This window comes from Lepisosteus oculatus, chromosome 6, assembly GCF_040954835.1.
Source record: "Lepisosteus oculatus isolate fLepOcu1 chromosome 6, fLepOcu1.hap2, whole genome shotgun sequence".
In the NCBI taxonomy this organism is placed as follows: Eukaryota; Metazoa; Chordata; class Actinopteri; order Semionotiformes; family Lepisosteidae; genus Lepisosteus; species Lepisosteus oculatus.
In genome coordinates this window covers 50424516-50447599 of record NC_090701.1, presented here as the reverse complement: position 1 = coordinate 50447599, position 23084 = coordinate 50424516, and the positions used below count along the sequence as shown (strand labels likewise).

The window sequence follows — 23084 nt, the reverse complement described above, 5'->3', positions numbered from 1 at the left end:
ACCTCAAGGATTTCTTTGTCAAGCAAACTCACCCTCAACGTGAAATAGTGGATATATTTCAAATTGAATCAATAGATTAGAAAGCTGGGCAGCACTGTGACGCAGTGGTTAGCATTGCTGCCTTGCAGGTCTGGAGTTTGATTCCAGTCATGGGGTGTTATTTGCATGGAGTTTATATGTCCCCCCTGTGTCTGTGTCCCATCCAGGGTGTACCCTGCCTTGTGCCCATTGCTTGCTGGGATAGGCTCGGGACCCTCCACATCCCTGTATTGGATGTCATATAGAAAATGGACGATTGGATGGATTAGATAGCCATCTGAAATGTGCAAGCAATATAGAATTCAAAGTAATTAACAGGCCATTTGAAATTACACCCCCCCAGAAAGCTCAGGTGTTAAACCTAATACAAATTCTCCCTGGAGAAATCCCCTCTATTGTCAGTATCCTGCAAATGTTTTTGAAAAGCACCACAGCTGAATGGAGAACGACGATGTCCCTTGGGTTCTATTGATTCACTGAAGCTAATTACTCTGACGAATAGATTCCAACCAATCATCTGCCACACGGTCACTTCTCATGGTGGAAAAAAGGTAAGTGGCCTTAAATATTAAAGCCTTAGTTCTCTTCAAGGGGATTTCAGTATAGTGAGTATTATCATATATCATATGAAGCTTATATTCAAAATATAGTTAGGAAAAAATAAAGAAATGCCAAATTGCTGTTGTGCTTTCATAATGAACATTCACAAGCAGAACAGACAAATCCAGAGACTAGTTGGGAATGCAATGCGGTGCTGTATGTTTACAGCTAATTTAATTTTAAATTAGAATAGGCTCTCCTAACATAAAACATTCCCTCAAATGATTTTTTTACGTTTTAAAAACCTGAGCAAGATGTGGAAGAATTGATGATTGACGTCCTAGCTAGGTATCCTGTTTGTGGGCAGCTCTTAAACTGAATTCTGACAGTTGAGCAGACTGAAGCTTCATCTTTCCAGCAGGAGGTAGACTGGTTCACAACCCTCCCAACAGCAACAGATAGGCAAAGTTCAAGTAAAATATAAAATATTAACTTTTGACAAGTAACACAGCAGGCATTTCAAGAAGCCTGATACTCCTTCGTAGAGTGAGCCATTCTAGTGCTCATTTAAAGCAAGCCCTCTTCTGTCAGTTACAAAGAAGAAGCCTGTTATTGGCTTAGAGTCAGGGTCACCACAAGGTTAAATGGGTTAGCAAACAGTCTTCTGGTAGGGTCATGTGAGTCCAGGTTTAATAATTGTAATTAAGTGATTAAGACTTTCAAAACACGGTTAGTGGTTTATTCAATTCATTAACAAAGAAAGCTGGAACCAGGAGGCTGCAAATCGTAAGCAAGACATAGTTAGCTATTTTTATTTCTTCTTAAGGCATCAGCAGCATAACAGAGAACTCTATCTATATACCCGTGGTGCACAGAATGCAGTTCTATTACTGTAACACATTATCACTCGGTTTATTCCGTACATTTTTTATTTCCTTGCAAAACAGACAACAGATGTTTTCCTTTGAAGATCTCAACTAACCAGAGCATAAAGGTCTGCCAGGGTCTTAAATTACACTACAAAATGAAGAGCCAAGGGAAAAAAAAAGATAAATCAGCATCGTGGCCTTAAAAAAATTCATTAAAAAAAGAATCGATGAGTTCTCCCGTATTTTACATTTCTTTCCATATTTCCAAGGGGTAAATCTCTTATTAAATGATTGCATCCATGTAGACACTCAGCTCACTTGTGTCCTGTATCCCCCTCATCCCTGTGCTTAAACAGCCATCCAAACAGGGGCTTGAAAGCGATCTGCTTCAGGTTTGACTGACATATATCCCACTCTAAAAATCCCCAATGATGATGCCATGTTAAATCGGACAAACTACACATTTAACACATCTGCCCACAGAGCTAGAAGATAAATATAGGCCAGGAAGAACTACATGATGAGGTGCAGTTGGGAGAGGATGCATGACATTCGCGGCCTAAGCGAACATGGAAACAGATGGCTCCGGCATCGTGCCATCTTGCCTGGTAAGAAGCCCTGAGGACCCTCAGAGCTCCCGATCTTGACAGCTGAAGAGCAGGTTCAAAAAGCACCAACAGGGATCCTCTACTGCAGGTGAAACTGATCCACACACACCTACAGTGGATTTTTCCCTTTAAGTCAGCTTTGGCAAGTTTAACTTTTGCTCGCTAATTGGTGACAGTCCTCGCGGTTTGGACTACTGTATCGTCCTTATAACCAACTCACATTTAAATCTGTGGTATATTCCTCTTTGACAAAGAGCAGGGTTCATTCCTTGTCCCACGGGGTTGGTGTGTCTGCCTTTTCAAATTCTCTTTTTAAAGCAGCGGTATCTGAAAAGCTGGGAGGAATTTGTCAAATTTCTCCAATTAAGCCAATAACGAGCTTGTTTATTTTGTTAAGTACCAAGTTGGAGTGAAACATGCAGACATACAGGCCCTCCAGGACCATGATTGGACAGCTATGCTTTAAACATTTAGATGAAAAACTCCACAGTCACAGCGAGTGTAGAGCTCTTTCAATTACGTTGTCTAGAAATATTGCAAACATGATTAGTCTGGGTAGCCTTGCTAAATTGAGGGTCTTCCAAATAGATGCTTTTTTTTCAGTTAACTAAAAAATTGCTCCTCTTCAAATTGATATACTAAAGTCTGATACAATTAAAAGTGTCAACCGGTTGTGTTTTAAAAGCCTAAAATAAAGAGCCAGAGGCCACACAATTATCTATCCGTCTCTGTGAGTAATATAACAGATCTCAAACCACCCTATTCATTTTCATGAGCAGCAGCATGACATTAAAATGCTTCATAGTCAGATTTATTAAGCAAAAAATAACATTACAATAAAACAGCATTTCCCATGTCTGATTTACATTCTACCACATTTTTGTTCTTAAAACCCTCAAACGGGCAGCATAATTTGCTTATTGTGCTTGTTCACTACTAACATGGAATACATACATATAATACATCAATGCCCTAATGGTACTGTACGGTGTCCACACTATCTATACATTGGTTTCCTACTGTTTCGCCTAGCGCAGCTCTTGTATTCAACTTCCAGCTCGTTTTAGCCTAACTGCCATTTTTTTTTCACTGTAATTACATACAGTAGCTGTTCCTTGTACTTACTGTTTCTCATATAAATTTCATTTACTGTATATGTATGTCACCCTGGTTAAGGTCGTCCGCGAAATACAAAAAATAATAATAACAACGATGATAATAATAACAAATTCCAGTTGCAATCTTGTCCCAAAAAAGCAACAAAGCAAGTGATGTTTGGTGACAACTATCCGAGTTGCAGAGTTCAGAACAAAACAATATTTACGATATATCAGTTATCTCACAGCAGCAGCATGTTCAGTTGTTCAGTTCAGGTGTGCATGTTCAGTTGAAGGTGTGCGTTTTAAAGCGTTCGTTGGTGTTCAAGGGAACATTTGACCGTGAGGAATAAAGCAGCAGCTGACACAACAGAAGGTAAGGCCTTCACTTAGAAACCCGGGACTTTACACCGAACTGAGCTAAACCTGACTGCTCCACAACAACTGCTTTCACCGGACGACGCAGGAGATTTATTCTTTACATAAACGTAATATATCTACGGCTCCCGCTGGTATCAAAGTGTCACCTCACCCACTGTGTACAGTTAACTGTATATTTATGACCAGAAAGCACAGCTGCGCCTGTCCTGCCTTGCGGACATGGAACATCACCACTTCACAGGCTGCCCAGCGCAGTTCCATGGCTACAGTCACATTACTCAGAGTAAACCACCGAATAACAAGGGCTTTCAATTTCATTACAGCGGTTATGACAGAAGGCACAGAAGGCGAAAGACTCCTAACTGTATTAAAACTGATTTGTGAATAGCAGATTTTGTGCTTTGTTCAGTAAACATCTTGTGCTTCCCTTGTTATTCGGTATTAGCCATTAAGCTTTGTTAATTTTATTTTACACATTGCTAGCTTCAGCTGTATTGTTTTTCATACATTGGTTAATAATACCCAGTAATGTATGGGAATTGTGTAGTTCTTCTAACCATGTTTAGATGGAGCACAGAACACATTTCCACATCAATGTTGCTATTCTGAAGGAGACCAGTGAAGGATAATGGAGACAGGGTAGGTAACGCTGTAGTGTTACTCATGTCTGTTAGACCAAGATGATATCACTGTGTTATTTTAATAAAGGGTGTTTTTTGTTTTTCAATATGCCAGCATCTTTGAAGACAGGCAAAATCCAACAGAGATATTCCAGAGTGCTTAATCACGTCTATGTTTCATACATGTACCAAACATTATTCCCCCTTTACAAAGCATTTTCCACTATCTAAGTTTGTCTCACTTAAAAACAATGGTTAATCCTGATTAGTTTCTCAAAATTACTATTTTTACTGACAGAACTTTCTCTTTCTTCAGAACTTAACCTCAGTTCTGCATTTTCTTAACTGAAAAGAATGACATGAAAGTGACTGCAAAACATGTTTTGATTTTTTCAATACACAACCCAATTTTTACAATAATTAACTGAGAAGATCCATTAAATGGCCAAAAGGTTTTCATTTAAAAACATACTGTACATATTGGGCTGTAGGATATGCTCCTACTAAAACCGAAGTTACATATTCCCTTATGGTGTTAAAAGGACAAAATGTGAAGACAATATTTATATGTATAAGTTAATAAGATTGTCAAAGTCACAAAACCACAAAGGTGTGGCAAATCTTTACAGGGTCCATAGAACGTGGAGCTTGAAACAACCAGCATGAGAAGATTATAATAAAATGGGTTTCATTCCATTATGTGCACAATGTTCTGCACCAGATTACCACATTACTGGAGGTCACACACACTCTAAAGCAGTATTAAAATGGTATTACACTTCATGTAAAGAAGAGACATTTTAAAAGGACTTCAATTCCTTTGTCCTAAATTCATATGGCACTATATCCCTCTTCTGTTTTCTTACAGGAAAATGCCTCTTGTTTAATCTTTGAAAGAAACAGCATCTCATCTATGGGACGTGCAACATTAATCAGAAGGATCTTTTGTAACAAGTGTGGCTCTGGTTTTGAGATGTACTTAAAAGATGTAGTTCTGAGATATTGAGTACCCACTGACATTGCTGGCTTCCAGACTCCAGGCTTTTCCAGGGTGAGCAACAAAACAATCATGCCAAAAGACTGTACATTCTAATCCTACATTAACATCAGCCCTATTCATGCTAGAAATCGCTTGAAACATGTTATCGTTTTCAGACGTTTATGTCACATGGAATAGATGCTACAGTCTACTTCAATGGATTAATGTAACGTGAGAATTTTAAACTGGAGTTAAGTACACAAACAACAAAATCCCGTTGCTCTGTAAAGCCCAAGACATGAAATATTTATCCGTATTGTTTCAAAACCAGCAAAAGGTTCTATATGATAATAGTTCATATTCACATTTTTAAAGCGCTTTCTGTCTCAAAGAATGCCAAAGTACTTTACATTTGGAGAATAACTATTTCATCCACCTCGTGGTGCAATCCATTAGAATAAAGCATAGCATACGATTCTTAATACTTCAGCCAGCATTTTAATATTAATTAACTGAACAAGATGTCATGGTCATTAAATATCTATTTATATATTACCTAGATAATAAAAGCGCCAAATAGTGTTTGAATACGTGAAGAATTTCTCGTGTAGCACATTCACAAAGAAATCACCTCTGTAAAAAAAAAACATTACACAAAAATCAAGTTCATGAAAGTATTCCTCCCTATACTGGGAGAAAAAACAAACACATTTTACGCTGCCCAGTAGCATCTACGACTTCAATTAACAGATTTAACATTTGTGAAACGGGAAGTAAATATTTCTGATTCATTTGCAAGAGAACCATGAAAGAGTATTTAAATATTCTAAAAAAACATTAATTTGGAAAACTTGATTCTAGTAATTCTGTTGCTTAGCCAATGAAAGCTTCCGATAACCAAATATCTCTCTACAGGATAGATGATGATGGCTATCATTCTTCCTGCAACTTAAAAAGAATGACCATCCTAGAAGATTTTACTCTGTTTGATCTTTTTTTTAAATATCGAAAACCATTTCCTCTTAACGAAGATCAGCGTTATTGTATTGCAATTTAAATAGCTTATTTATTCCACTAAGCCCAAAGCAGATCGCCGCTCATTGAGCAAAAAGCACGGATTCCACATTGTACACTGTACATCAATCACTGTACTATACAGTACCTAACGGTCGCAATGTAAACAAAGGAACCACGATTAAATATTCTACCTGCAACTGATCGCTTTGCCTTCAAACACTGGTCCATAGTGTTGGTAATAAAGTGTATGTGGCTGTAAAAACTCATCTCTTAAAAGCACATGAGGTATCTTTGTTTTGCGAGTTTCTCTTTGTTACAGCTACTGTACATCTGGACCTATTGTATACATTGCTAAAACCGAAATCACAGGCGCCTTCCACGGCGATTTCGATTTTCAGTGCCGTCAAAAAGAAAAAGAGCAGATTATTAACCGCGCTTCGCATTATTCACAGAAAAAAATCACCCTGACTTGATCCGTTACACTTTTGTTTTGATAAGAGCAGTCATATTTACCACAACTCCGATCACTCTCAGACAGCAGCACTGCAAGGACCCAGCTGTGCTAATAAAATAGTTTAATTTTGCATAGAAGGTTTACTGTTAATTAGCAAGACACGACGAACGTATTAAGTTACAATGATCACCGCTTGCACTGCATATTGAAAACACAGTCCATAAGAAACAAAGAAATAATACTTCTGGGGGGAAAAAACGCCATAAAGTTGTTGTCGCCTTATGCACAAAGATACAGGAAGCGAGAGATCCGCTCTATACAGTATATGACTGCCCTTTATTTTCCCAAAGAGCGCCGTTATCTTTCACTGATGTGAACTGCGCTGTACCACAAAGATAAGCTTTCAAGCTCTTCATCTGCCTCTTTGGTATAATCAAATATGGACTATTGTGTATAGTGTCTGTTTTTTTAAAAAAAAGAATTGTGTATAGCCATGCCCGAGGAATGGGTCGTATGTTTACGATCGCTGGACGAACATCTTGCGGATTTGCACATGTAAGAATGAGAAAACAAAAACGCAGTCTTACTCACCAGCTGGAAAGTGCATAGGAAGATCAGCGCGCATCGTCCGGTGCAACAACTCATTTTCACTAACGTAATAAAAGCAAGACTTCGGTCTATAAGGATAGTCCACCCTGGTTGATGGGAAGCAGTTTTCCCCCTAAGTGGTCCGATGCCCAATCGGATTTAAACAGGAATCACAGGGATAAAGGCTTGGGATACTCCATGTACATTCAGCACATTCAGAAGTTTTTTAAAAAAATGTTTAATGTAATCCAGTAAATATGTTCGGGCGAATCAGAATTTTCTCTGTGTGCATCTCTTTGCAGATTGTTAGGGGTCTTTTTTCCCCAAGTTGTTTTTCCAACCCTCCCCAAGTCGATCCAGCCGGTAATTCAAGCTCTGTTGTGCTGAGCTGGGGTTAGTGGGGAGCTCGCGTCTCTGCAGAGACCCCTGAATGGCCTTGATGAATTTCAGGAGAGCGCGCCTGACGCCTATGTGGGAGTGACTCTGCTCACCCGAAAGAACCCGAGCACAATGGAGGTCCGTAAATTCACACCAAGCAACGCTTCAGAAGAAGAAAAAAAAAACGGATTGAATTTTAAATGGACTAAGTTTACGTCAAAAACGCCTTCGAACGAACCGCGACAAAGCAAGAGTAGTTGTCAAAGCCCAGCCGTGACGACAGACGCGGTCTGGTAGGAAGACCGCCTCGGCAGAGGCGCGGATCTGTTGTGCCGGTTCGGGCTGTTCACTTTGCGAAAGTCAGACACGTTTGGTTGAAAAGTGTTTGAACCGCACATCACAATCTTACAGTCTCAGACTGGGAATTGGAGGTTGTATGTTGCCGAATGCCACGCATTTGTTCTGTGTTTTACAACACACTTTAGTTGTGTCGTCCATCGTTTGCAAAGCATCTTGAACCCAAGTGCGTGCTTTATTGAAGTGACTGAGGTAGAAACATAGTCAGAACATTGCATTTCCTGCTTATGTGCACCCCTGGTTTGTGAATACATTTTCCTTTTAAACAAAATGGAATCAATATTGACATGGACTAAATTCAATGCGATATACAAAATTACATCTTCAAAAGTCTACTTAGCTACTATTTCTCTGCATGCTTTTAAAAAAATACCTCCTGCTTTTATGTGACATCACGTCGTTCATTTATTTCTATTCTCCCAAAATTACATTAAATCTGGTAGCACATATTGTGAAGCCTGACAGTTTTATAGCCCTTCTATATTCTGCTGATAAGATATTCATATAAAATCTTACCTTGAAAAGGGACAAGTAAAGACATGTTTCCTAAAAGCTTTTTTGTAGTGGGGATGGTTGTGCTTGGATAATCTTTTTCAAGACTAGGAAAATGTGAAAATGCATAAATCTTTAAGGTTTATGAAGTATACACATAAAGCAACATTTTAAGCTTTTAGCTCCAGAAAAAAAAGTAATACAAGATGAAAGGTACCTAGAAGACTACAAATACGGTGTATTTGTTACAGTTAAACAAGCAGATGGTAAAGTTCTAGAGAGACTGCTTTTCTGGTGCATGGACCAGAGGTAGGGTAAAGGCATTATGTCATTTCAACATGATGCTCAACACTGCTGAAGATTGCTTGTGAAAGTTTTGTTCTTCGTAGATCCGAAAAGCATAAGAACTGTTACCTGTCACGCCCTCTGCAGCCAGAGGGCGCTCCTTCTCTGTCCTGTCCCTAGTTTCCGGTCTGCTGGCCTTCCTCTCCCTCTCTTTCCCTTGGGCTATATATTTCCGGGTCTTGCACTCTGTCCTCGCTCAGCATTGACGTTCGGATGTCCTGAGACCCGCCTAGCACCAGGGCGCCCCACGTCCGCTCCCTGAGGGCATAGGTTTCTATACGGCATTCCTGAACTCTTTGCACTAATGAGCCCGGGCCTTTTTCCTGTCTCGCCGCTACGCATATGGGTCTTTTCCGCTCTCCTGCTCCCCACGGTTAGTCCCTTTGGACGTCCGTGACATTACCAACAAGAGGAATGCTTATTTGGTGGCCACTGTAATTGATTTGTAGATCGTATCAGCCTGTTTCATGAAAGAAGCCAGGGTAAAGACTCCAGAAATATGGCCGGTGAGCTACAGTAGCTCCCACTTCTCTTAATTAACCCTTTGCTTCAGCAAACTTAAGCACGCAACCCAAGAAAACACAAATCAATTCCATCAAAAAGAAGAATCACCGATCTTAAAATAATGAGTTGCAGGTCCCCTGATCACGTCCTGCACAGTGATGGCCTTGACAACAGTATAGAAAAGAAGAACGTAACCAGCATAAATGAGCTCTGGAAGGCTCAAATACTCAGTAGTAATATGGCACATACAAATGTCTTTTGTCTTCCTTCTTCCTTCTTCCAGTATTACAGTGAGTCAGGTACTCCAATAATGTGGGGTAGTCTGTGATTGTTTTTTTTGTGTGAATTGTTTGAGTAAAACATGCAGCTATTGAAGTCTTTGTTCAATATGAAACAGAGGATCTGGTTTCTTTATAGTGGTACATCCGTTTTATGTGAGAATTCAAGATTGCCTGTTTATCCCGTTTTAATTAATTAATCAATTTTTGATTAGTTAATCAATTAATTGATTTTGTAATTGTTAGATACGTTATTAATCCCGTGAGGGAAATTGCAGTACAACAGCAGCTTAACACAGACAACACAGCCACAGTGTAACAAATGATACAATAAGAATAATACAACACATGCAATACAATCAGTGAGGAGTGCACTATGAATAGTTACTCACAGTCCAGAACACACAAAGAGCAAACCAGAACAGAACAGTACACAAAAAAGTCATATTGCACAATATCAATATAAATATAAATGCACAGGTCCCTGGCTTATATTGCACAAAAACGGTTGTAAACAGGAAAAGAAAAAGAACAGATGTATCAGTTTACTGTTCAGTCCAGAAACAGGTCACTGTCAATGTTGCCTCTGCCCAGACACAAGGTGGATGCGTTGTACAGTCTTATGGCAGAAGGCAAGAATGACTCCCTGTCGCACCGTGGATGAATCAGTCTATTGCTGGACGTGCTCTTCATTTCTACAAGCCTGTCATAGAGGGGATGGGAGACGTTGTCCATGATGGCCTCTAGTTTGGACACCATTCCATTACGATTCATCGATATCATCGTAATTTAATTACCAGATACCCCTATCCAAGGCAACATACAATACATCCAATGCATAATATTTACTATATATTTAGTAATAAATCTTTATAATATAGTAATATTTAAATGCATTTATTTACTTTTAGTCACAAATGTTATTTCCATGTCACTCCAAGAAATACCAATTATATATTTTAAAATCAATAACCTCACAGTACATTGTTCAAGAGATTATTAATTATTAAAACACTGGAGATAAAGGAATTTGATACAGTAGGTGTAAAAACAACATTAAAATAATAAAGCTCTCAAAAGACACATACAGAAAATAGGCTGTAGTCCATACTTGTTCTCTAGTTAAAATAAAAAAGAAACATTCCATAAGAACATGAAGAACTTCCATAATAAGCATTTCCCTGTTTATAGTCACAGTGATACACTGTTTTATGTACTGCTTATAACATATATGTGCCACTATACAATGACTTCCAAAACAGTCAACTTTATTTTTACTGCTCTGAAACTCAAAACCATTACAGATCCTGAAAACACATTCATACAGTACATTATGAGAAAACTCATACATCTCCTTCAACAGAGGTTTATTGTTTTAAACCAACAAAGAACTAACAAAAAGAGAACAACATAGATTGGAAAGCATTAATTATGATGATGAAAATAATATCTTTGGTCTGAGATATGTTGTTAATCAGTACGTTCACATCAGTTATAAATTATTCTTAGAGCTCTCTGGTTAATTACTTTGGTCTGTACAATTAAAAATTTGTAGCATATAAGCTCATTTATTCAGGCAGTCAACATTATAGTATCACATACTGTATTTAACACCCCAGACAGGAGTATAATGTTTTTAACACTGTCATAGGAAACTCCTGTAACCATTTGGGGTGCAAATCATTTTGTCATACATCACATCACAGTAAAGTATTTTAAAATACTTTTAGTTCAGTCATTTCAGCTGACACAGACTGACATTAAGTACTATTCTGCTATGCAAATTTCACACTTAATTACATGTATTTACATCTTACTGTAGGAGTTATGCTAGCAAATAGATTAATATAGTGGGATATCAATGACATTTCCAGTATATGCATCCTTTCCAAAGTAACACCTTTTATGGCCTAACAGTCTCAAATCAAGACACGTTAATTCAGAATCTAGCACACAACCTCCAAGTGAAAAAATAAACGTTAAAAACACTCTAAAACGTAATTACAAAATCGAATGCCAAGAAAAGCTGGAATAGGTTGGATTTGGAGAAGAAGAGAGAAACAGCAGCAGAAGTAATTAGAAGATAAGGAGTGAGGTGGAGGTTAAAGGTTGAAGTTGTGAAGAGCTTGCAGATGTCAGAGATCTTAGAGGTTTGAAGATAATTGGCAACTCCGAGGAGCACCTGAACTGAAACATAGGAAAGACATTTGCATGGGAAGAGAGAAAGGAGGCAAAGAAATCCGGAAGAGATGGGCCTGGGTCATTGGGGGAGACTGAGGATGGCGACGAGTGAGAAGACGGGACAACAGGAATGGGGAAATAAGGATAAGAATAGAAGAGGAGCAGATCAGATAAAACTAAGTGTAATGACAGCAGAAGGGGGCGGGGGTAGTGTGTTCAGCTTGGCTAGGGGCAGGAGCTTGGCTTGGTCAAGCTTGACTGTCATCTCACTTCACTTCGGCTTCCATGGTGGGTGTCACGATCATCATCCCTCCTCTAGAGGGCGCTCCGACCCTTTTGTATTTTAGTTTCATTATCGTGTTCACCTGCCCCTTGTTCCCCGTCTATTATTTAAACCTCGTGCCTCTGAAGCTCAGGGCTCTGCATTGGAAGACGGATGCCCGGAGGCCCACCTAGCACCAAGTCACCCTACATCCGTGGCTTGAGGGCATAGGTTCCTTGTACACGTTTTCTGTTTTTATTCGTGTCTGATGGATCTCCCGGTTTTGGATTATGGACTGCGCCCCGACTTTCCTATTTGGACCTGGACTCGTTTGTCTGCGCTCCCCCCATGCACCTGGATCACTGTCAGCACCGTCGGCACCTCCCCCTGTTCGCCATCCCTTCCATTCCTCACCGTGTTTTCCCTGTAGCCCTTCTCTTCCGGATTATACCGTCTGCACCGGGTCCTAAACTACACACTTCACGGGAGTCAGGACCGGCTCCCATTACACTGGGAATTTGTGTCTGAGTTTGGTGGAGCAGTGCAGCCCTATTTGGGTTCCTGTAAGACCTGTGGGACAGAACTGGTGCAAGTATGGGACATTTTGTCTCCATTGCAAGAGGGTGTAGAATGAATTCAGTCTACTGCAAATGGAAGCCAGTGGTTAGATATTGTGCAAGATAATACAGGACTGTTACTTTTCATATCTATGTTGGTTGACAACTGTAACCTCACATTTACTGTGGAAAGGACCTGCTGATAGTTCACAGCTGAAAAGGAACTTCCTCATTCTAGTAGTAACAAATCATATAACTGTGATTACATTAACCGTGATGTAACACTCAACCTGTATTTCATTACAGTGAGAGGGTGTTGATGTTAGCATGGCACAATCAAGTGCAGAAGGCAGTCAGAGACATTTGTATTCACAATAACTGGAAATAAGTTAAGTGAAAGTCTTTTTCTGAGTTTGCAGGATTTTGCATAACACATTACCAAGAAGGCCTTTTTTAAGAGCTGTAATAGACTGCTAAAACTATAAGATAAGATCACTTTATTGGCCATATACAATTTCTTGCATTAGGGATTTGTCTTTTCACATACCCCAGCTTGCTCTCCATGGGGCACACAGGCACACAGACGGGGAGAGAGAAGCTTGGGGTCAGAGTGCAGGGCCAGCCATTATACGGCACCCCTGGAGCAGCTGGGGTGAAGGGCCTTGCTCAGGGGCCCAACTTCCAGCCACAGGCGCAGATCCTGAGCCGCAGAGCCACTGCTCCAGCGGTTGAGGTGTGCATTAGTTTACTAAAATGTTACATATTTCACCTAATTAGTGGCTTCCGGTGCAATTTGGACTGAAGGAACAGGTTAGCTGTACATACAATACTGAAATAGCAAATATCATTCCTGAGTTAAAAACGAAGTGAGGGTGCAGCAATGGAATAATGGGGCTGACAGATCATGAATTAAAATATTGTGGGTGCGTGTCAGGGATCCGGCAGGTAGTTTTCCGAGGATCCTGTGCTTTGCCGTTAATTCGGCAGGATGCAGAGGAAAACAATCCAAAATTGTAATCAAGAAGCATGGTCGATAGGAAAAGCTAGTGATCAGTAAACCAGAAAGAGCTGAGACAAACCGAGAAGACAAGCCAAAAGGCGAAATCCAAGAGACGAGATCAAAAAGGAAAAGTTAAGTAAAAAAACTGGGAAATCCAACAAGACAAAACGCACACTAGAAAACTCTAAAGGAGACTTTTCAATTGTGAGCATGGTTTGGTGCGTGAGGGAACTTTAAATAGTAAAGGGAGAGGGAGGAGGCTGGATAATTGGTTCAGGAGTGAGAATCTGTGAAATCTGGAGCCTGTAGGAATGTGATGGGTTCCGTTAGGAATGAGATAGTGAAACAGTGGGTTTGGGAATGTTGTGGCGTTTGCGAGGGCGAGTGCGGGACGTGACAGTGCATTCATGACTTTTCACAAGGGTGGGCTGTGGCTCACAATCCTTGGTTGCCCCGGGTAACTGGACATTCCCATGAGAGATGAGGACTCCCCTCGAGGACTCTGGCGAGACACCTCTCTGTTTGGCTCTGCCCTTAACTGGAAGAGGTGGAACACAGCTCATTTCAACTTTTGGTTCCAGACATTTTACCTTTCTGGTTAAGACTAGGGAGGAGGCTATTACAGCACTAGTTCAGGCTGTTGCCGTGCATACTTGAAACTAACAGGATCCAGCAAAAGATTAATAAAAATAAAGAGGAAGAGACAGAAGTCCAGCTGGGAGGTACCAGGGGCCTCCAAAACAAATTAAACTCACAGTCCAGAGTTTTGGGGTGAAAGAGAAGAGGAAGGAATTTAGTGCTGCATGTCTAGCACATGTCCTACACAAAATGACCATGGGTGGTGATGTTGAAGCCTATTTAGTGCCTTTTGAGTATACTGCAGAGAAACAGGGCTGGGAAAGAGATCAATGGGTATATACAGTGGCCCCATTTTTGACTGGTCAAGCTCAGAAAGTATATTTTGACCTTGAGGGTTCCGAAGCATCCCTGTATAACCTTTTGAAATGTGAGATTTTGGCAAGAATGTGAGTCACTAGTCACGTAAGGGCACGACAATTTCATGCCTGGAAATATTGAGCCGGTGTCTCGCCCAACTCTCAGTTGTTTGATTGGATCGATCTAGCTAAGAAAAAACGTCTTCAACTGAAATTAATTCAGCAGCTAAAGTCAGGGAATTGCTGGTATTGGGCACATACAGTAGCTCTTCAGACTCTTGCTTTTATACGTGTGGAGAATGCAGACACAGGCCCTGCCAGTCTGGAACCTGCGGATGGTAGTGTCGGCCTAACGCAGGCTCTAGTTTCACATTCTAAACGTGTAGCACAGAATAACATGTCCACTCTGGTACTTGAAGCCACAGCCAGGATGAGCAGGAAGATGGTCCAGGCCCTCATCGACTCAGGCAGTGCCGTAACCTTACTGTATTTGCAACTATGGTTTGAGATCGACAGCCAGTTCAATCTGTCCCAAAGTTAAGGGGGTCACTTGTGTGCATGGAGAAGGGTGGCCTGGATGGGACTGTAGAAACGGGGCTGAACCGCCAAAGGGCAGTGTTAATGTAGTCCCAGAAACACGTTCCTTGGGAATTAGGGACCAGGCTGCATCTGGGGAACACCGGTTCTCTATAAAAGCAATCACTGTGGAGACAGAGGTTGTCTAACCTAATCCTCACCGTCACTCGGGACAGTGAGGTTATATGATCTCAGGGTGAGATCCTCTGTGGAGACTTAATAAGGTTTACAAGTACACCACTGGGAGGGGGTGGGGTGGGGTAAAAGTAAAGTCAAGAGTTATCTTAATTAGTAGCAGCCTCGATCGTTGCCATGCCAGCCCACCAGTTAGAAAGCAGGATGGTAAGAGCGGACTGGCCTAAACGTGAGGGCGAGGCATTTACTCTCCTCGTTGTGTGGAGTTAAACATGCGGGTTTAGTGGTGACTACAGGGTAGGCAAGGAAGTGTACCACTGGGGCAGTTCCATTGGCCATTTCATCTCCCATATTAGGGTTGGTTTCATGTGCAGGCTCCACTACCATCCAAGGGCGGTCTGTTACAGACGAGTAACACTTGCACAAATTATGGGACAATTTAAGGAGCTTTGGGCCCCTGACAACGTTCTAGAAGCTTTGAGAATTCTTGCCCGCCCTGGCTCAGTGCTTCCCCTACAGTGGTGGAAGTGGTCGTCTGATGCTTTGTATTTTAGGATCTCTCATCTTTTCTCAAATAACAGGGTTACGCTCTGTCAGCTTGAGAGATCAGACAGGCAGGAAAAATGAGTTTAAGGGAAAGAGAAGTGGGGAAAAACGATACCAAGAGAAACGGTGAGACAGAGAGAAAAAATCGACTTCGTGTTTTGTGAATAACCTGGGCAGCAGCTGAAGTTTCCTTAGTTCTTTTTCTTTCTCATTTTCAGATGCTAGCCTTCTACCTTCAGCAGAATACCAGTCTCCACTAAAAGAATGCTGTGGCTTATGGCAGAAATAAGCAAGACGAATTCTGAACTCCTGTGCCCCCTTTGGTGCGTCTGGCTCTTGAAAGCAGAGGGATAAATTCATAAGGCCTCACTGCCATCTAGTGATGAGAAAGAGACATCATTGGCAAGGAAAGTGTTCCACCTTACATAAGTCAGAAGATTTACATTTTTTACCTGTCTTTTTATCACTTAAAGAAACTAGAAAAAAGAAATTAGCATTAATAGTAAAATGTGGGGACTGATGCAATACGCAACAGTGAGATCTATCTGGTATTTTGTTGTAAGACCCTCTGACTTAGCACAAATTAAATGAGAATTTGTGATAATAATTCATTTTCTGACCCTGGGTCACTTAAAATGATCTTTCTTTAGGATTGAATTGCAGCTTTTGATACTGTCAATTATTCTATTCCACTACATGGGACATTATCACTGGTACATTATTGGTTTGACTAATGGGAACTTATTCATAATTATTGGCTGTTTTAAATCTGATTGTGTCATAATTAATCATAGTACATGGTGCTGGCCCTTTATTTCTTTCTTGCATCTGTGTAACATTGCTTTATCAAGGCCCCTTACTCTATCTGGTGCTAAATTATACTGTATATAGTAGCCTCCACTTAATCAATATTAGACAATATCTACTAAATTACTCAATACATTTCAGTAAAATCCAGCAATTGCATTTGCTAACTAAAACTACACCGAATCAGCACATGACCCCGGCCCTCTGTAAATTGCACTGGGTCTCTGTGAAATGTAGCATGGTATTGTATATCTTAAGGTTCTATTGTGCATGTGTGAGGCAGTGGTATAACTCCATGTTATCTTAGGGCATCACACAATTCATCATACAATTTAGGATAACCAAACGTCTACCATCAGCAAAGAGGAAGCTAGCCACAGACCTGGCCCAAGTTTCTCAGTTTGTCCAAAAACTTGGTTGTCCTTTAGGCCAATCCTACCCTTAGACCAATGAATATCCATGTGAGAGCTTGAAGCAGAGTCCTACGCCTCTGTGGTTAGTCAGAGACTGGAACTCCTGCAATCAATCAACAAAATTAATTCATAAAGCACCATTTCATCCTTTGCTTCTTAAGGTATCGTATTGGATTAAAGTAATCTCAGATAAGCAAAACTCACATTAAAATTAAAATGCAAAGAAAAAAATAAAATAGAGAAGATTTTAATTTGTTGAAAGACTGCACACAACAATTAGCCTTCAGCCTAGCTAGTCTCAGAATTCAATAATAATTTATATGAAACTTCAGTAAACTGAAACTTTACTTAAAATTACATGTAATTTTATATCCCATCCCTCTTATTTCAGAGCTGACTAACGGTATAGGAAAGTACAACACCTGTAGTCATCATTGATGCAGTGGAAGATAAATGTACTGTTAATGGTGAATATGCTTTGTTACTGTTCTTCTCTCAGGTAATGAAAAACAAACCCCAGTAAAACTAAAATGCACTTTAGTATCCTCAATTTCCACCGTGTGGAAACACATAATTCAATCGTACTGTGATGTTCTTTGGTAAAAGCGCGGTAAAGCAAAGCAATATCAGTGTACAGCGTGTGGAGATGTTGTAAATGAAGGCACAAATCACGGCCAGCCATGACAGATTAAACTAAATCTTTTATAACCGAGGGAAAATCTTGGGAAAATGTACCACAGAAAACCTTCATAAACAAACCAGTCAAACTGCCAATTCCTCCCTGAGAAACCAGTGTGTAAACAAGAAAATATATTCAGCTGTGCTCTCTGTTGGAGATTTATAGAATTGACATCACATTTGATTTCATCTTTTGTTTCATTTCTGTGGTTAAAAATGAGATTCAGTCTCATCTAATTAGGAGTTCTCATGTGCACCACAAATAGGAATGCATTGCACTATACTTTTTCTTGCAGCACGCACCTTTATTTGTAAATCTAGATGAGAGCTATTCCAGATATTTTGTTGATTCAATTGCTTAGACTGCGACTATTTTCTGGTTCATATTGCATGTTCATGTTTCTTTTTGCACTTTAATCATCATCGGTGGATGATAAAACTAATCTACTAATGCCATATTCTGTTTCTCCTAAGTTCACTGAAAGATAATGTTTTCAAAGCTTGAGTAACATGTAGTTATCAAAGTCTTTTGCAAAGACGGATGTGGTGCCAAACAAATGCATAGATGCATAGCTGTTGAGGTAGAAGAAGCTGCTCCTTAGTATTCTGAATGAAGACAGTTACATATTGTAGGTAACTGATACAAGATGACTTTGGTTCAGATGAACTTTGTACCCAAACAGCCTAAAAGCAGTCTCTACTGTAGAAAGCCTGATAACATCTGAGTGCTGACATGGCACTCAAATACACGTCAGTATCCTCGTTTTCCACTGTGTAGAAACACAGAATTAAACAGAACGTGCAAAAGAGTCTCACATTTCTGTTGGAAATAAATGAGTCCATTATCCATGAACATCCTAGCCTGTCAAGAGTTTCTACTAGATGGGTGTCACAGAATTTCATCACATATGAGACCACAGTAGAGCTGATGAAAGAGTCAGGTGGATGCTGGATCCTGCTCAACAGCATCTTGTGCCTTGTGTATTTGCTGATGAGGAAACATACTGTAGGCTCATGATTGCAAGTGTGGGCCCCAAACTGAACATAACTACATACTGAATGCTGTTTAAACATTATGCTGGCTTGCTGACTCAGCTGTGTAAAGCCCTCAGTGGAAAGCAGTGGGATATGATAATGTGACGTTAAGCTGCTGTACAACAGTACACCAGTTCAGTAGGCTGTGGGTCCTACTTCATTCTAGAACATCTGAACTACAACAATCCTACTATCCTAGTTCTACGACCTCAGAAAGCAGAGGGAATTAACTTCCTTCATAATTTCATGAATAACCTTTAAATATGTGTTGTTGAGCCAAGACTGATCTTTAAATTCTTCCCAATTTAAATTTGAACAAGGAGAGGCTGAAGAAGAATTTGTAACTGGTGGATACAATAGCTTGGGGCATGGTTGGAGCACTGGTTACCATTACTGCTTTGCAGTGCTGGGGCCCTAGGTTCAATTTCAGACCTGGGCTGCTATCTCTGTGGAATTTGTACTGTATATCCTCTCTGTGTTGGCATGGGTTTTCTCTAGGTCCTCTGGTTTTCACCCACAGTCCAAAGACACACTGGTAGGTTAATTGGCTTATGGGAAAATTGACCCTGGTGTCAGTGTGGATGTTTGTGTCTGTATGTGCGTCCTGTCCAGGTCTTGTACCTGTTGCTTGCTGGGATAGGTTTAGGCTGCCCCTCAATGCTAGGATAAAGCAATTGGAAAATGGATACAATGGTATTGGTGTTGCATGTCAAATTGACTTGAATTCTATTACTGTTATCACGAACATGAAGATATGCTAACTTGAAGAATTGTGAAGATGAACAATTCCAAATACCTTCTGAAAAAGATTGTTCATGTCTGGTGACAGGTAAGAAAAGATTATGGTTTGTAGTACCACAGTGCTGTCATAGCAGGTGTCCATAGTGGGCAAAACCGATGCTATTACAGTATGTACACTGCTGGGTGTTAAAATACCTAACCAGCATGAAAACCAAAGGTGGTCAGAAAAGAGCGGAGATCAACATAGAATGCAGAATGGAAAGATTTCTTTCTACAAAGCTTTTATTTTGAACATACAGAGGCTAGATTTCAAGTCTCACATTTATTAATTTTCTTCCAAATGTAAAAGGTATGTCCAAAATTTTAATGAACACATTAATATCATGAAGATGTTGAAGACCTGTGGAAAATATATTTTAAATTCATTAATTTCATCTAAGTTTATTAAGTGTGAAATGGAGGCACTGGGGACTTGTCTTCCACAAGTGCAAACATTTTAAGAATCTCTTAATAGCAAAAGAGCTGCGTTAATGAGACAGGTCTGGCACTGTATATCTTTAAGTAAAATTAGCACTGCAGCTCAGTGAAATCTAATGCTAGTTTCCTGGTAGGTTTATTTTCAGAACTAGAGCATTGTGCCAGATTTTTTCCTGCCCAGAAGTAAAGACAAAATATAATCTACTTTATTAATGTGTCGTTATTTTACATAAGATTTAATCTCTTCTAATAGGTGTTCAGTCAATAACATCTGACAATAGGAGCAGACAGTGGCATTACTAATGGCTACTATGACTTAGTAAGAAACTTTGATGATGTAGTAAGAAACAAATAATGTTTGCAAGACAAATGCAGACTATGCAGTTATTAAACTGTTTTACAAAGGTATGCAACAGATTGTTGAATTATTTTTTACAGTAAAGATAGAATATAGAATTGGGTTTGTTCACACTCATCAACTAGTTATTTATATTTCTGATGATAGGTATATTAAACACTGCAGATTGATGTAATTTGTGGACTAACTGTTATGACCAAGCATGGCACCCGCCACTAATTGAACCTCGTCACCTCGTTAATCTATCACACCTGCCTCCTTTATATCCCAAATTCCCACATTTTGGCCATCGGAATTCACGCCTCTCGGGCTGTCCTTTTCAGACTTGTTTGCCTTCAAGAATACCAACATGCGCCGCATAAGGTCCTGCTTGTTTATCGGCGTTCAGCCCTAACATAACACTGTGAAATAGTCAGTTTCTTTCTTTTTCTTCCAACATATTGAGTTGTACTATATGTTCATGTATGTAAACTCGAAATCTAAAAAATAAAGAAAAAAATGTAAAGCCATCATTTTGTGGAGAATGATGCTTAATATCTATAAATTAAAAAAAGAACCTTAGAAAGCTTAAAACAATCACCACTGCTGTTGAGTTATCTAAACCAGTCAGGTTAATTTCAGTCAGGAATTGCAGCCTGGACTGGACTCTTCTCCCACACAGCATCCACAGAAAAGAAAGAAAGTCAAGGAGGTGTACAGACTGTCCCACAAAATGCTACAACTTCTTGCAAAAATAATAACACTACTTACTTTTTTTTTAAATCGACATCTTCTAAAATCGCAACATTTAATATTGAATCAACCCTTGCAACGTTCTAGAGCAATACTGTGAACAACACATTTGTGAAACTAATTACACACCCCATGGGTCTTATAATAGAAGTTGTTATGAATACGGTGTGAAAAGTCGACGGTGTAGGAATTAGCACTGACACAGCAGTGTGCCTGCTTACTGGACGAAGTCAAATAGTCCACTGTGAAGTAAGATTTCATTTATCATTGTGCAGTGACAACTTACTTTGAAGAAAACCACATGAGGAAACAAAAACACTTCTTCAACACGCATTTTTTTAAATGAGCAACTATGCACCTATAGCTGTCGAGGCGGAAGTGGGAATCAAGATGGAAGGCGATACAGCCATACCGCACTTCTGACACCGGTAGGAGCAGGTGAGTATTAACAGTGCTTGACAATGTGAACAGGTGCTTAAATGACCAGCAATCCCTTTGATATCAGTGATGCAATGTTTCTATTAATATCAAATCGGCATCGGATTTTCATTTCAAAAATGTCTCACTGTGGACCTCTTAGTATTAAAAGCAACAAGGCAAGCAAAAGTCACTGAGGCTCAAACACAGAAGGATGATAGATTGAAGGTTAGATTCAATTAGAATAATGGCTCTGCCATAGCTGGGCGCAGGACATAGCGACGGCAGTGTATTAATCCATCATTGAATGTAATAATTCATTGCAATTAGATAGAGCTTTTCATCCCAAAAGCTCCCAATGTGCTTTCGGGAGCAGAAGAATTTTCTTCGAGCAGAGGCAGATCCACGTCTTCTCCCACGGACGTGAAACACCCCCATGGTGGAAGCTTGGCTGGCCCTAAGCAGCAGGAGTCCCAGTACAGGGCAGTTCAGGGAGTTCAATTAGAAATTGCTTGGAGTAAGAGACAGCTTTAGGCAGGCAAGTAAAGAATGAATGTTAAGCAGAAGACCATAGTTAACATCCATAATCCTAACAGACAGGATGTAGTAATTCAAAGAATATCTCCAACTACTGCACAGTGTCTCTGGTCACCATGACTCCAAGGGAAGAGTGCCATCTACTGGTCTACGGCATCAGCGTTGCTTTGAGGGGGGGATTAAGCCACCTCACCAGACAATCAGTCCACCTTGCATGCAGCACTGGCTTCCCACTCAGGTCCGCCTCCAGCTGCTGACATCTCTTGCTTAAACCACTAGGCTGGGTCACACACTCACAGCTGCTCACGCAGAGGATTTCTGTTTACTAACCAGTCCATCTTGCACCGTGTGTCTGCAGCCCGTCAGTCAATACTGTTTGGCTGGTCCCTTCACCCCCACTCTTTTCAAGAAAAATCCTGGGATTTTTAACAATGAGAGAGAGTTAGGACCTCAGTTTTACATCTCCTCTGAAGGACAGCACCTGTTTACAGTATAGTGTTACCATCGCCACACTGGGACGTTATGACCCACACAGACTTAATGCAGGGTGAGCGCCCCCTACTGGCCCCTCTAACACCTGTTCCAGCAGCAACCTTAGTTTTTCACAGGAGGTCTCCCATCCAGGTACTGACCAGGCTCACACCAGCTGAGCTTCAGTGGGTTTTTAGCTGTGAGCTGCAAGGTGATATGGCTGCTGGCTGGGGTACACCCTGGATGGGAATCCTGTCCATCGCAGGGCTCACACAGACATCACTGGCACCAGAGCCAGTTTTCCTAGAAGCCAATGTACCCACCAGCATGTCTTTGAGCAGTGGGAGGAAACCTACATGAGCTGAATCCAGGGCCCCAGCGCTGAATGGCAGCAATGCTAACCACTGGTCAATTTTATGCTTATAGATTGACTCTTGCTTTCAATGTCATGAATTCCAGTTTTTTTTACTCTGGCAGTTGAAATTCAAAGGATGCCATTAGGAACACCAGAGAGGTCACAGATGTAAGAAAGTCTCGTGGCCTTTCAAGCACTTCTGGGTCCATGTCTCAATTGGCCCATAACCAATACTGGTTGCATCTTGCCCAGCCTCTGGTTACTTTCCTCCCCTCTTGGTAGATCACGGCTCAGGTCTATCAAGTCAAGGACCACTAGATTTTGT

General features: G+C 40.4%; 1 protein-coding gene across 4 annotated transcripts in view; it reads right to left on the bottom strand.

Annotated features, from left to right (window-relative positions):
- LOC102693504 (sodium/potassium transporting ATPase interacting 3) overlaps positions 1-7951 on the bottom strand; it is a 165644-nt gene extending 157693 nt beyond the window's left edge. Inside the window, exon 1 of one of the 4 annotated variants that reach the window (XM_015353749.2) lies at positions 7196-7951. In XM_015353749.2, coding sequence (XP_015209235.1) covers positions 7196-7249 — 54 coding nt within the window. In that variant the 5' untranslated portion in view covers positions 7250-7951. The remainder of the gene's footprint in view (positions 1-7195) is intronic. The other 3 variants (XM_015353752.2, XM_015353750.2, XM_015353751.2) reach the window with 3 other exon arrangements.
- Positions 7952-23084: the final 15133 nt, after the last annotated feature.